The sequence below is a fragment of the Haemaphysalis longicornis genome, unplaced genomic scaffold (assembly GCF_048455015.1).
Source record: "Haemaphysalis longicornis isolate Haplotype H1 unplaced genomic scaffold, Haemaphysalis longicornis Haplotype H1 scaffold_1, whole genome shotgun sequence".
Taxonomy (NCBI): domain Eukaryota; kingdom Metazoa; phylum Arthropoda; class Arachnida; order Ixodida; family Ixodidae; genus Haemaphysalis; species Haemaphysalis longicornis.
Window position 1 is genome coordinate 307910084 of NW_027526203.1, and position 15125 is coordinate 307925208.

At 44.5% G+C, this 15125-nt stretch overlaps 1 protein-coding gene across 1 annotated transcript in view; it reads right to left on the bottom strand.

Moving 5' to 3' along the window:
- Window positions 1–15125, bottom strand: part of LOC144149840 (putative 4-coumarate--CoA ligase 1) — a 109669-nt gene that overhangs the window by 46275 nt on the left and 48269 nt on the right. The window contains exon 2 of the mRNA XM_077681533.1: window positions 3398–3605. Coding sequence (XP_077537659.1) covers window positions 3398–3605 — 208 coding nt within the window. The remainder of the gene's footprint in view (window positions 1–3397; window positions 3606–15125) is intronic.

A 15125-nucleotide genomic window follows, 5' to 3' on the forward strand; every position in this document is an offset into this window, starting at 1 on the left:
GGGGCATCGGTCGGCTGCTGGATACCGTACCGGGACCGGTTCCCGGCTCTGATCTACCTCTCAACGGTACGGCACCCGTGCACAATACCAGCGAGTAATCCGCCATAAGATGTGCCACGGCGCAACGCTAATTTCGAACCAAGGGACTAAGTCACGCAGAAAGGCGCTAAGCGATAACTTAGGCCGTGTTCAGAATACCGACATAAAAGCCATATCGTGATCTATGAAAGTGAAAAAGCGGCGTGTCACGCAGTTCGGTTGGCTGACACGTCAAGTGACGTCATTCTTTAAAGTTGTTACAGCAGTTGCGGCAACAGTCTGAACCCGGCCTTAGGCCACCGAAATAAGAGCATCGCTACGCAAAACGAGAAAGCAGTGCGTTTTCCGAAAGCGCCGCCCATAGCAGCCGAACGAAAATCTGAGGCGCAGAAACAAGAACGTCGAGAACACCAATTTGCGAAACCGACTTTCAGTGCGCACGCGGAAGTGCCGCACAAAGCCGGGATCAAAAGCCAGACAGCCTAGAAGCGAGCGATGCCCGGAGCGTTTCAACGGAACAAGACACTGTAAATTTATTTACACCCTTTTTGTCTATACCTAACAGCTTTCCACCTGATCAAAAACAAGAAAAACACCTTTTGGGAGGGCGTACGTAACGATAAATCACCCTTTAAAACAGGTGTATTCTAGTGTTTTTGAGAGGGTGTAAGGGTGTTTTCCTCAGGTAATGCTCATCTACAGCCTGACTCCGCCATGCCTGCATGACTGCTGAGGTCTCGACCGAGTCAAATGATTTCTCATAATCTATGAAGTCTATATATAGGGGTTGAGAATACTCCGCGCATTTCTCTATCACCTGATTGATCGTATTAATATGGTCTATTGTTGAATAGCCTTTACATAAGATTACTAGATGATATCTACAATGGCTCCGCAGCTACCATAGTCATCTATAAGGAGAGCTGTAAAATACCTATCAGGAATGGCGTCAGACAAGGGGACACAATCTCTCCAATGTTATTCACAGCATGTTTACGAGAGGTATTCAGAACATTGGATTGGGAACAGCAGGGCGTAAGGGTTTATGGAGAATACCTCAGTAACCTCGGATTTGCTGATGAGGTTGTCTCCCTAAGTAACTCGAGGGACGAATTGCAAAGGATGATTACCGTACTGGACAAAAAGAGTAGAATCGTGGGCCTGAAAATTAACATGCATAAAACTAAAGTAATGCTAAACACCCTCGGGAGAGCACAGCGGTTTGAGATAAGTGGACAGGCAATGGAATGAGTAAGCGAATACATCTACTTAGGCCAAGTAGTGACCCCCGATCTCAACCATGTGGCAGAGATAATTATAACCCTTTGCGACAGGGCGTGTACAATTGGGCCCGCGACTTTCAAGAGAATTTTTGTAAGTTACAAGTGTCGTCATCCCCACCTGAACCGCTCAGCCAGCATTCGCATTTCCCGCTCTACGGAACGGTGCTGCCATCTCGTAAATGCCGCGCCTTGATCATCCACCAATGCTTTACCAAAACAAGAGAGCAAGATCGACGGCTCGGTTTTCGACGGCTTGTCTAGTAGGTGTTCTTGGTGCTAACTTTTTGTCTGGTTAAAACGTTTATTAAGGCCAAACTGAAGCTGTTACCTCAATATATAAGGACTACAGATCGCAATACTGTGTATACGTTTTCTATTGTAGCAGTGGTTAGGAAACGGTGGTCTCGTTTACGATGGCGTGTTTACGATTAGGACATGACCTTATTTATTAACTACTTATGAGATCGAGTTGTTTATGGTTTTTAAGTGAAATTTTGGTTATCAAAAGCATACACACGCAGTTACAAATTTCTATGAGGGCTACATCCTAATGCGTGTCGTAAAGTGATAAGGATTAGAATGGGGTGGAACGCATTCAGCAGGCATTCTCAGATAATGAATGGCAGCCTACCATTTTCCCTGAAGAGGAAAGTGTATAACAGCTGCATCTTATTCACCTACGGTACTCACCTACCGTACCTACGTACCCCCGGTACTCACCTACGGGGCAGAAACTTGGAGGCTTACTAAAAGGGCTCAACTTAAATTGAGGACGACTCAGCGAGAAATGGAACGGAAGATGATAGGTGTAACGTTAAAGGACAGGAACAGAACACAGCGGAGTGGGTCAAGGAAAAAAGGCGTGTTAAGGACATATCAGTAGAAATTAAGAAGACGAAATGGGCGTGGGCAGGGCATTTAATGCTAAGGCAAGATAACCGTTGGTCATTAAGGGTAACGGAGTGGATCCCTAGAGAAGGCAAGCGTGGCAGGGGGCGGCAGAAAGTTAGTTGGGCAGATGAGATTGAGGAGTGTGCGGGGATAAATTATTCGCAGTTAGCACAGGACCAGGATAATTGGAGATCTATGGGAGAGGCCTTTACTCTGCAGTGGGGGTAGACAGGCTGATGATGATGATGATGATGATGGAGGGTGTTATAAACTACAAAACACCGTTAAGGGTGTTTTTATTTGTTTCTTTCGCTAGGGTGTAAGAGGGTGTTTTCCTTCGCTTCTTTCACTAGGGTGTAAGGGTGATAGTTATAGACAGGGATTTACACCCTGAAGGGTGTAAATAATTTTACAGTGTACACACCGCCGAAGGTACGGCGTCAGTTCGTAAAGCTACTGAATCAGAACACTGTAACAAGGGTAAAATGGCGGCCTCATTTTGAAATGAGCTGGTATCGGCCTGAGATATGCCCCTTCACTGTAAGATGGTAACACTCTTACGGGTGTAAATCCCTGTTTATAACTAACACCCTTAAAACATGGCATAAAAAAACAAAAGAAAACACCCTTTACTCATTTGGAACGCCCTTAAACCCATGCAAAACACAAGAATAACCCTTTAAAGGGTGTTTTTCTTTGTGTTTTTACAGGGTGTAAAGGTGTTAGTTATAGACAAAAAGGGGTAAATCATTTTATAGTGTTGGTTCAGCAGTACTATGAGCATGCGATATCTGCAAGATGACCCCCACGCAGCTCCTCAGAAGTGACGAAGTGGGGACTTAAAGCGGTTCACACCATCGGCCGCTTCGAACTGCCGCTCGGGGGGTTCTTTCGGATGTTGCATGCTCACAGTATTCTTGAACCAAATACAACATGCCTTTCTACAGTCTAATGAGTGGCCAGTGTCGCAACTCTTCTCACACCGTGCTCCAGGTCCTGAGTACTCGGAGCGGCCCACCAATTTCGTGATACGGCCCTCTGAGTCGTATGACCGGCGGGGTGACCAGACCTGCCACGGTACTGAGCCACGTGTGCCTACGAGGACTACCGGAAGTGCATTTGCGTTGTTAGTTCGCATTGTAGAAAATGCACAATAAGCAACAACAAGCCACGGCGGCACTTACGCTGGGTGAGGTTTCCCTTGGCGAAGACCATGCGGCCCCCTGCGAGCACGGTGCCGTAAAAGGCTACAATAAGGTCGGCATTGGTGCTGCTGTGGAGGCCGGCTAGGTCACCAGACTGGAATCCCAAGCTCCGCATACCAGCGGCCACGCGGCGACAGCTGTCCTCCAACTGCCGGTACGAGATCGCCTCACCAGTCGCATCGTCCACCTGCAAGAAACCACCGGGATTGCTGGTACGATACACTTCTTTGGGTATATAGCCCTGTCTCTTTGTACAGAAAAACCAGAATTGCAAGTACCATGCACTTACAACACTTGCTAGTTTGGTGAATGAATTATAGCCAAACACACAAAGAAGCTAAATTTTAGTAACAAAAACAGTTCAGTAAAGTAAAAACATCAATAACCTTTCCAATGATAACTTGCAGTGTTCACTACATTGGCCTCCTCCTGCACGGAAGCTTTTATATTTAAATAGCCGGTAGGGGTCGGGGGAGCAGTAACTCAAAAGTTGCTCTGGAAACAAAAGTTTCCGGAGCGGCTATGCAGTTCCCAGCTTGATGCATTCGAAGTTTACAAAATACAGAAAAATAGTCTTTATGGGCGTATCTTGAATAGGTTACTTTGACGTTAAAGCACCCCCTAAAAAAACCCAGCTCCCAGGGATGTCGACGTTTATGAAAGCGCGCTTAAATAAGATGGAGATGAAGAACAAAAAAAAATGCTTCCTAGTGAGATCCCAGGTTGACTTCTTTTTGCCCGCGGCAAAAGTGGACGATAGCAAAAGTTTCGCAAAAAAATTTATAAAAATAATTTTAGCGTGCACTGTCTTTGGGTAGTAACCTGGGGTTTCATGGGTTCATTCCAAATTTTCATCTATGCTTTTTGAGCTGTATAGGAGTTTTCCTGCTGAGAAAAACTACTAGCGCCGTCTATGTGCCTTCCTCAAGGGCGAGCCTGAAGACAACCCTCATGAAAAAGGACGTTGAGTTTTAATAGACCCCCTCTTGTGTTTCTATAGAGTCAATAAAAAGTCAATTAAAACTCATCGTTTATAGACTGTGCTCGTTAAAAAGTCAACAAACTTTGTATTGCAGAACCTCAACCAACATTTTATTGCCTTCAAGATATTGAGTTTTAATACACTTCATATTGCGTTTTTATAGAGTGAACCAAATCTCCCATCACAAAAACTGCGGCCAATATAAAATCAATGAACTTTTTATTGTAAAAATCCAACATGAATTTTATTGCCTTCACTATATTGAGTTTTAACAAACTTTGTACTGCCTTTCTATAATAGAAAGTCGTTCGAACTCCGAATGTGTGGACTGTGGTCATTAGACATGCAATAAACTTTTTATAACGAACACGCAGCAAGAATCTTATTACCTTCATTATGTTGAGTTTCAATAGACTCTGTATTGCGTTTCTATAGCCCATCCACAGAGGTCTGGTAGCTTATCGGTGCATATATGTAGGGTGCTATAGCGCCGCCTGCCCCGCCTCATCAAGCGAGATCGCGCGTGGACGTCCCATCACTTCGTTTTGGGAGCACTTGGGAGCGGTGGCGCCTGGGATGGCGGACATCACCGCGGGAGAGTTCGCGCCCCTGCAAAGCTCCTCTGTTAAAACTTGCCAGAAAACCTAACTCACAGGCAACAGGATATTACGACAATACTCAATAAGAAATTTATAGAAAGGTAATAGAGAAAAATTTAATAAAAACTCATCATACATTCTGTTCAGACCTAGCTCATATGCAACAGGTTTTGATGACTGGGTACAATAGGAATTTTATAGAAATTTAATTCAGATAAATTTAATAGAAACCCGCCAGAAACTGTATACAAAGCTGACTCAAACGCAACAGGTTGATACGACCATACTCAATAATAATTTAAAAAAAGCGAATCCAGGCAAATTTAATAAAAACTCATCAAAAATTCTATTCAAACTTTATTTACACGCAACACGATGTTACGACTATACTCAATTGGAATTTTATACATTAATTGCCATCAATTTATAAAAATCCGTCAGAAACCGTATTCAAACCTGATTTCCACGCAACAGGCTGTTGCGACTGTACTCAGTAAGAATTGCATAGAAAACCTATTGAATATATTTTATAAAAACCCCATAAGAAACTCATAAGAAACTACATTCAGAACCGATAAGGCCTACTGACTTGGCTCTATAGACTTTTAATTGAAACGCGGTGGCCAATTTGTAATGGAAACTCAATAGAAATATTCTATAGAATGTTGACAAAATGTTTATAGGGTTCTTTTGAGCAATATCTATAACAAGTTTATTAAATCTCGGTAAAGATTTTTATGAGGGAAAGTAGATATAGGCAAAAGCTTTCCAGACTACTAGCACTGCTTGCATTCCTCATAACACAGCAATTCGCGCGCAAGTATTTCGCGGCAGACTCACAGCGTTATTTTAAGGAAATATTTACGGTGGATTGGTTTTGTGTTCGCAAATAATTAAAAACTCCGGGTTGAAAAATGGTGTGAAAGAGAAGCGCAGAAAAGCAGAACAAGAACAAAGACACGACACAAAGATTCTGCCTTAAGTTACCGCGAGCGGCGCCAAACACATCAAAAACAAAATGTACGTCTGTGTTCGGCTGGTTTAAGCCGCGCAGTTACGGTCAGCGCCACTCGGTCGCCTAAAAAGAAAACGCTATGCAGGCGACTAAATTACGAATCGTGTACATGGCATGAGAATTCCTTAGCACGGAGTTTGGGCAATTTTTCTAACTAGGATGAAATAGTTTTCTTGATTGAATAAAGGTCTTAAACAGGCTTGTCAGAAATATTGCTTCTTTTTTCGGCAGACTGTATTAATCTAGCATTGGGGCACAACGCCTGTTTCAGTGTATCTTGTCAAGAAATGTTTGTCATTGTCACGAAACCTTGCTTGTGAAAGTTGCAGTTTCAAAATACACGCACTAAGCTTCCTGACTTGGTCCAGTCGAGAAGCTTGTAGAATTGTTAAAGCCTCCTCACATGCTCTGCAATTTCCGTGGAAATAATCGCTGTATAAACGTATCGGTTTTGAATAAAGGAAATGTGCAGCACCGTACCATCGGAATATTTCTGCCGTACAAAGAAAGAGGGCTATATTGCATGCGAATATTACCAGTTTCAAATGAAAAACGTTTTTAATCTGTGGTCTCAACGCCTCAACCCATGAACTCCAATCTTTACTGGCAGAACAAATTTCCGAACATTTTTTTATTTATTTATTTTATTTAGAAAATACTGCAGGCTAAGAATAGCCCAGGCAGGAGTGGGGGTGGTACAATACAAGAACATGACCAAAAAAGGAAACAAATACAGGTGGCACAAACTAACAGGGAAATATACAGCATATTACGGTACAAGATCTAAGTCACTTCAAAAAAGTTTTCAATACACCTTAACACGTTTCTAGATTCAAAAATGTGATGTGGTAGTTCGTTCCATTCTGTTATTGTGCGAGGAAAGAAAGAGTATTTGAAATTGTTAGTTCGAGCAAAGATAGGAGTGAAGTTTTGGGAATGATATCGTCTAGTTGAACGCGAAGATAACGGGGAAAGAATGTTTGATAGCTCAAGTAGACTTTTTTTGCTGGATAGATAGAAAAGAAATTTTAGTCTTGCTGTTTTCCTGCGACATTCTAAAGTTTGAATTTTGTTATCATGTATTAGTTCAGTTGGGGAATCAGACTGGCGAAATCGGTTGAAAATAAAACGGACGGCTAACCTTTGGATTTTCTCTAAAACGAATTATATGCGTTTTCTCGATCCCTTCAACGTTGTACGCGCGATTGTCGTTCGTTTTACTTCCCTTAATCAATTTCGACAGCTCGGCTAATTCAGTTTGACCTGCCGCCTTCGACACTTTCATGTTTTTGCGTTTAGAAATTAGTTCCTTCGTTTTCTGAGCTAGTTCTTGTAGTTTGTTTCCTTCAGGTTCCCACAGCTGCTGCTGATTTTGTGGTTGCCGCTGTTAGGTTGTCATTTAGAATGTCTGCACTATCCTTATTCTCAGCGGCTGAAAGCGCGAATTTGTTTTGAAGGGTTATTAAAGCGAAGCTTTCGTGTTCTCACTGATGGCGTCTGCAACGTGAAAATGCCCTGCAAGAAAGCCAACTTTCTCTCACGATGAGTATGAATGATCGTTGGCAAAGGAAAAAAAAAAAAAAAAACGCTTCAGTGGCCGGACTTCGAACCTGGGTCACTCGCGTTATGAGGCCGCCATCTATCCGATTGCTCCATTTCGACATGATCGAAGCTTAGTCCCAACTCAGAGAACAACCAAAGAATCCGCCACGAGAAAGCTTCGCGTTCAACTTTTGTCGTTGTCAGATGGGGGGGTGCATGCTTTTTTTTTTGAAGTCCTGAACCCGGACTCTGACTGATTCCATGCCGAGTTTCTAACTTTTCCCAAGCTTCTTTCTTTCTCTCTTGAGATTCAGCCTTACTTTGCAACTAACCATGCTACGATCGCTGCTCCCAATCTTGCGTAGCACCTCCACGTCCTGCACAATACCCGAGTTGTCACTTAAAATGAAGCCAATTCGGTTTTTTAGTGTTTTACCGTTGGGACCTTTCCATCCCAATTTCTTATTCTGTCATTTGAAGAAGAATGTGTTAATAAACTTCATGTTATTTCTCTCCCCAAGTCCCAGCAGTGTACCTCCTCGACTGTTGCGACTGCCTATTCCAAAGTTTCCCACTGACCTCTCTCTCACTTTATTCTCGCCGACTTTTGCATTAAAGTCTCCCATCACAATCATGAACTGTGTTGTTTCCTTCCTCACTGCTGATTCGATGTCCTCGTAGAAAGTGTGTACAGCCTCATCATCGTAACTAGCTGTTGGCACATAAGCTTGTACTATCTTTAGCCTGTATCCCTTGTTCAGCTTGATCCCTACCACTGCGACTCTTTCGTTAATGCTAAAGAATTATTCCACGTTCACAGCTACTTCTCTGTGGATTAAGAATCCAACCCCGTGCTCTGTTTTTTCTTGATGTCCTTGGTAACGCAGAATGCGTCCGCTAATCTGTTCCATGACGCCTTCTCATGTTAACTTCTCTTAACCCATCCAATCTCCCTTAGTTTGCGAGAGCTTCTCTAATGGTATAACTAGCTTCCCTCACTAGACAGGGTTCGTGCGTTGAAGTTTGCCAGGTTCTAGTTCCAAAGACGGCCTGTCCGGACACAAATAGGAGAAAGCTTAAGAGCAACTAAGAACAAGCTAGCCATCGGTAAAGACAGAATGTACGACTCACAGATGAGAAGGTTAACATTACACAAAACATGGACGACATAATAAAAATAACGGAACGCTTTTACACCAGGCCATACGCCAGCCACGTTAGACCGGGGGAAACTACTAAGCGCACAAGCTTAGCTCCCGTTGTCCCATTAGTAACCAAATAAGAAGTATAAAAGGCTCACACGGGCATGAAAATGGGAAGAGCTGCCGGTGACAACACCATAGACGTGGATCTTTTAAAGGAGGGAGGAGATATTCTACTGGAAAAGCTTGCTGCGCTATTTTCAGAATGATAAAGGACTCTAAAAGCGCCCATAGCCTGAAAAAACGCCAACATACTTCTGATTCACAAGAAGGGGGACAGCAACGACTATTAAGAACTACAGACCCATCAGCCTACTCTTAGTTGTATGAAAACTGCTTACCAAAGTACTAGTTAGCCGCATAAGTCACAACATAGTTCCCAACAACCCAGTGATCAGGTGGAGTTCAGAAAACGATACTCATCAATGGATTACATCAATGGATTCCATCAATGTCAATCAAGCGATCTAAAAATTCGCAGAGTATAATAAACCCCTTTACAAGACATTTACAGACAACGAAAAAGTGTTGGGCAGTGAGGACCGCAGCAGTTCTGGAAGCATTAGAAGACTAGGGAATAGGGGAGACCTACATAAGACTCCTTGCGACATATATAAAGGATGTACTAGCAGGATAATCCTTCGCAAGCAAAGCCACAAACTCCTAATCTGGAAGGGCGTACTACAGGATGATGCTATCTCGCCAAGCCTGTTCACAGCATGTCTGTAGTGGGTATCTAGGAAGTTTGACCGGTAAAACACAGGATTACGGATAAACGGATAATACTTGAGCCATTTGAGGTTTGCATAGGACAAAGTCTTGCTAAGTCGGTCTGCAGAACACCTGCAAAAAAATGCTCGAGGAAATAGAATCGGCAAGTATAGCTGTGGTGCTAAAAGAAATACGAATAAATCTCAAGTAAAAATGAATAAACATGCCGAATGCACCTTGTTCAGCAAGTAGTGAAACGCTATAACAAGTAGAAGATCATAACTACCTTGGTCAGGTTGTCTGTGCTGATCCCAACAACGAGAAAATAATCCTGGATTTTTTTCGAGATTCCTGGATCAGGGAACGAACTCGAGTAGAGGATATCATAGTTTAAATAAAAAAGAAATAGACTTGGGCTGGCCACGTAGTGAGGCGGAAGGACAACCGGTGGACTACCAGAGTAACAGTGCTTATACCTAAAGACGGGCCTAGAAGAAGGGGAAGGTACATGTATAGTTCGATGGAGAGACGAAATAAGGAAATTCGGAGGCAAAGAATGAACTTGAGCAGCGCAGCACAGGAGTGGCTGGAGTTCGATGGGAGAGGCCTTCGTCTTGCAGTAAGCCTAGTAGGCTGTTGATGATGTTGATGAGGAACAAAACATGCGGAGTCTTAAATCCAAGCTTCAATTGAAAGACGCGTACTTTGTTTTAGAGAGCAATCACGCCGTTCGCCTTTTGGTTGATATATTTGTTACTCGGGAAGTTAAAGGGGTCATTGAGACAAAATACGAGTTTGTTTTATGCAGAAGATTGGGTGCTTCTATTGTACCCTCAGCACTTGTCCAGCGGCAAGCGATGCCGCTTTATTCACGGATAAAATAAACAATTTGAGTCGAACATGTAATTCTCTCACTGCATTATATGTTTCGTTATGCTATATGGTCAGGTAACTAAAAACGAAAGTTAGTATCTTGATCGAGGCGGGCGCTGTCTGCAAACGTCTCTTTGGTTTCCGTCCGCCTGCCTTGGTAACGTCCCTTTGGTTACCGCGGCGCAGCAACATCGTTCAATTACCGCTGTTCGCTCTGTTATTCTGGCCGGACTTGTATACCTGCGGTATCTTTTATTGCAGTTGATAATAGGTTTGTGAAACATTGGCCACGACAAACCGGGCAACGGAAGTGGCAGTGTCGCTCATGTCAGTTGGTCATTGTCGTGTCAGACAGCCCAACGCGCCCGACGGTTGTGTTAAGCAGCGTCGGCCGCAATAGACCCACTCTAATTGCTTCTCTGTTTACGTGTTCGTTTGTAACTACCATTGTTAACCGAAACATTCTTAATTCTGTAAAAAGAACATGCACAAAATTCAAGCGCAAAAAGATTATTCTGAAAGTTTATAATTCCTGTTTAATTTGCATTGAATTTTGTCAGCTTCAGTCAATCGCAGCAACCTGACATAATACGCCGTAAGTTCAGTGCGGGAAAGTAGCTGCTGAGCCACATGCCTAGTCTCTGTGTTTCTCATTATATATCTTATTTGAGCGAAGTTTACGCTAAAAGTGACGTGGCTGTTATGCTAACAAGGCAAGCTTTCGTATGAACCAAACTTGCCTTTCGTGTTCATGGCCGCTTTAAGACATTTTTGGTTAACGACCTCAAGTACATCATGCAGTGCCATCTGCTGCTGATTTGCCCTGGCATCTGATACAATTTTTCCAGTTCTTGTGCTTGCTACAGCTCCCAATTTTTTACGAGCTACAGCTATTTTGAAGTTACATCAGGAGCTCATCTTCGATGTGTCTATGCGTCCTGGGACTTTCATTTTCTACTGGCTGTTGTCCGTTGGGAACTATCGGCCTGTGCAGTTCCGACATGAAGACATTCTTTATAAATTAAGGTACGTAAAGGAGCGGCCGGAAGCAGCCATCTGTTGAGATATCCTTTAAGCAAAGATAGTTGCTATTTCTCCTTGTTTTGTGAATGCGCCTGCTGCCGCAGAGCCAACGTTGCGTATATGCCCCTGATTATTATTAAAGGGGTCCTGAAATACCTCCCGCCGATGCATGGATGTACATGTAACCAAATAAAGCAATGTATTAGCAATCTCCTCAAGCAAGAATTTTGGTAAAGCGATGAGTATTAGCTGAGAAATCGTAAATCAAAAACCGCGCATTATCGTCGTGCCGCGTTTCCTCCTCCTTTCAACTTATTCTTCGCTGTTGACGGCGCGAGAGTCTTCCCTCCCATGATGCTGCGCTCCTCAGCGGTGACGTACTTCCGCTATTGCGCTGCTCAGACTGTCGTCTGCTACGGGCAAGCTTTGTTGACACCATGAATCCCGCACTCCGCTCAAGGCTGGAAAAGCGAACGAAAAATCTGGCCTCATGTATGCGGCGGCCTGGGCTTGCCCTTTCGCGGTGTACGTTGCTGGCGGCACATGACTTTTTATCGGCGGCGAACTCGCAGCCGCATGGGGAGGATCGTGCGCTCGTTCCCTTTGATGCACGGCGCACTGTTTATCCAAAAAAATTCCCCGCATTTCCCCGAGGGGAAGAATGTGAAAGTGCGAATGCACGAGTTGAATTTGCGCGGTTCGGTAATGTTCGCGAAAGAGAGATCACACACACACACAACTACAAAGAAAGAAAGATGCATTTATTCACAGACACCTATTTGTGTTGTCGTTGTACTTGATTGCTAGAGCGGATCTCAGCTTTGAAATTTCGTGTCAGTACTCCTTTAAGCGGGTGCATTAGCCCTTCTCACGCCCGATTCCTGGCCAATCCCCCACGTGGGTATGTGTCATGTCAGCGGCCAGGCAGCTCGCGCCCATCTCCCCCCGTTGCTAAGAAAGACGAGGAGCGCGCGCACCCGCAGCTATTGCTATGCGGACTACGGCGGCGGACGATTCAGGCTCGCTTAAGAAGTGCATTCGCACTTAAAAGCGCCATATCAGATGTGACCCCGCTGGTGCCGGGTCTTATTTTGCGGCGGTGGTAATTCCTGCCGGCGGCATGTGAAAAAGACATTTTAAACCGATACAGAACCCGTGCACAAAACGCTTCAAACATGTGACCAGTTCAGCGTGGGGCGACGCGTGGTGGAGAGCGGCAACGTTGGCAAGACATGCTCCGCCGCGGCTCTGAGCTTTCTAGCGCTGAAGCGAGCGCCATTTCTTTGTCAATCTCAAACATCGGTTGCCTTGGAAACAAGGCACAAATCACTCTAGAAGTCAGTTACGGTTGCGTGATCCCGGTTCAGCTTGGGGCCCCACCTCGCGGCATGTGGGCACTGCAGGCGTACTACTCACTCCCATTGGGAAGTGCGAGATGCGTTTGGAATTACAGGAGGCGATGGTGTGTGTGTTGTGGACGCCTTTGTTTCGCGATTAAATGCGACGTTGTGCTTCTGCGGGTGGATAGTGCTTCCCATGGTCTGGATTATCTTTCTCGAGCGACGTACGACTCAACCTCGCATGGGGTATGTGCAGTGTGCGTGGCAAAAAGCCATATCGGCTTGTGCGCCAGAGTTAAGTGACTTGCTGTTCGTCCCCGCAAACCGCGCGCGAGGTGAGTGCCGAATTTATGACGGGCAGGAGGAGGCAAACCATCGTCTGTCAATCGCTGTTCAGACTTGCAACGCATGTTGTGACGTTGTGTTCGTTCGAAACGCATCTCTGGATTGTTTTGAAGTTGAATAAAATGTATGCGTCAAACCCGGGCATTCGGTGCAGGGCGTTCTCTGCGATTGCACGAAAGAAGTGCCACGGGGCTTCAACGCTTTCTTTATGGAACGCACTCAGGTAAGAGAATATCCATGTCGTGTTATGGCCGTGTTGCATTCAATACAAATGGTTAAGCGTTTGTTTGCACTTGTTTCGTTTGTCGTAAAATGTCCAAGCACTCTGGCACTCCGCTGGCAGATCAGCTGGCGAGCTGACGCTGAGCAGACGACTCATCTCTTTGCCGGAAGTGCGTGAAAAAGCCGCCCATTAGCAGGATGTCTAGCTCATGACGAACATCTGGGAATCGATGACGTAGACATGTGAAGATGGCGGCGTCCAAAAACACGAAGGGAAGGGTGAGAAAAAAGCGTCAAACTTTGCAACAAAAGTGTGAGCTTTCCGCTGCGCGTAAAAGAGTAATACTTGGCACAGATGATGTTGACGGCCCAATCTAACGATTGCGCTAGTCAATTTAGTGTGCTCAAAACGCCTTTCAGGGCCCCTTTAATGCGAAACGGACAGATGTAATGGCACAATTGTATGTTATTTTGTCAGCCACTGCATGTATAATAATACATCGCAATTATTGCTGCTACGTCTCTGACTTGCTCATTCTACATCGGGTAAACGCTACTTAGCTGAAATATTTTCTTTTCCGTCTCCATATCGTTCTTTTTCAAGTGGGAGAGCAAAATGGTGCTTCGGTGCGCACAGACGCTGAAGATTTTTTCACTCAAACCATAGCGCATTTCCCCTCCCGCTCCCCCCCGAAGTCGACCGGCGGTTCGCGGCCCGCACAAACCATTCGGTGGGTCGCCCTCATCCGCTTGTGGCCTGAATGTCCAACGAGAAGGAAGATCAACCAAGTCGGAAGATCCAATAGGTCACGTGACCAGCGAGATGAAAGATCCGCTGAGACAGAAGATCCAATCGAACCGGAATATCCACCGATACGGAAGATTCACCGAGTCAGAAGATCCAGTCGAGCCTGAATGTTCATCAAGATGAAAGGTCCACCGAAACGAAATGTCCAACATTAATAGAGGTATAGTGTGCTCATTCCGATAAGGAGGATAGCGATGGGTTTTACTCAGTTGAGTCAAATTTCACCCCACCAAAAAGTTTAACTGACCGTTTTGACAGTTCTGCTACTCTGATGCACGAAGGACTCAGTTTTGCGTCAATGTAACCTGTTGTACGTGAGCGTATTGTACTGCGATGTTCTGGTCAATTTCAGCAATATCGTTTGTCGCCATAATAAACATTAAAATTTGATATTGAGTACTGCAATTCGTCCAGGTCTAATCCTTTGCGTTCCTTACACACAGTGTGATTGCATCACTACATACACGTGAAGACTGGCATTACAAAATCACATTTGGTAGTTCTCCGTAAGCCCCCCCACCCACAAAAAAAAAGGAATTTCTTGTACTTATCATTTTCTTTGGAAACATCGCATGAGCTATCCTATTCAGCTGGCCGGCACACCACTAAAACTTGCTTCAAGTAATCTTTATGTGAATGAACTTGACGGGAATAAACGTGCACACAAAAGCAGCTCGACAGATAGCGGAATAAATAATTGAATCTGCGCAGCACCGGCAACCAGCCCTGTCACTCTATAGCTCCGTCGTTTCAAGTAAAGCTGTTCCTTATTGTATAGTTGTAGTGTACGTATTACCGCGGCGGAAGACGAAAAGTAATCCGAGGAGGACAAGCATTTTCAAAACGTTACAGTCGAGTTGAAAGTGTGAATTTATGAGTAAAAGACACTGTGAGGCTTTGCGGACACTCGTGGGAGGGGGTGTAGGAGGACGAATTTATGACGCCTAATAGATATTGAACATGCGCTACACTCGAGAGACATGGACGTTTTTGCTTATGGTACTTCATTGCTCTACTGCCTTGTTTTTACTTGATGAGATTGTTA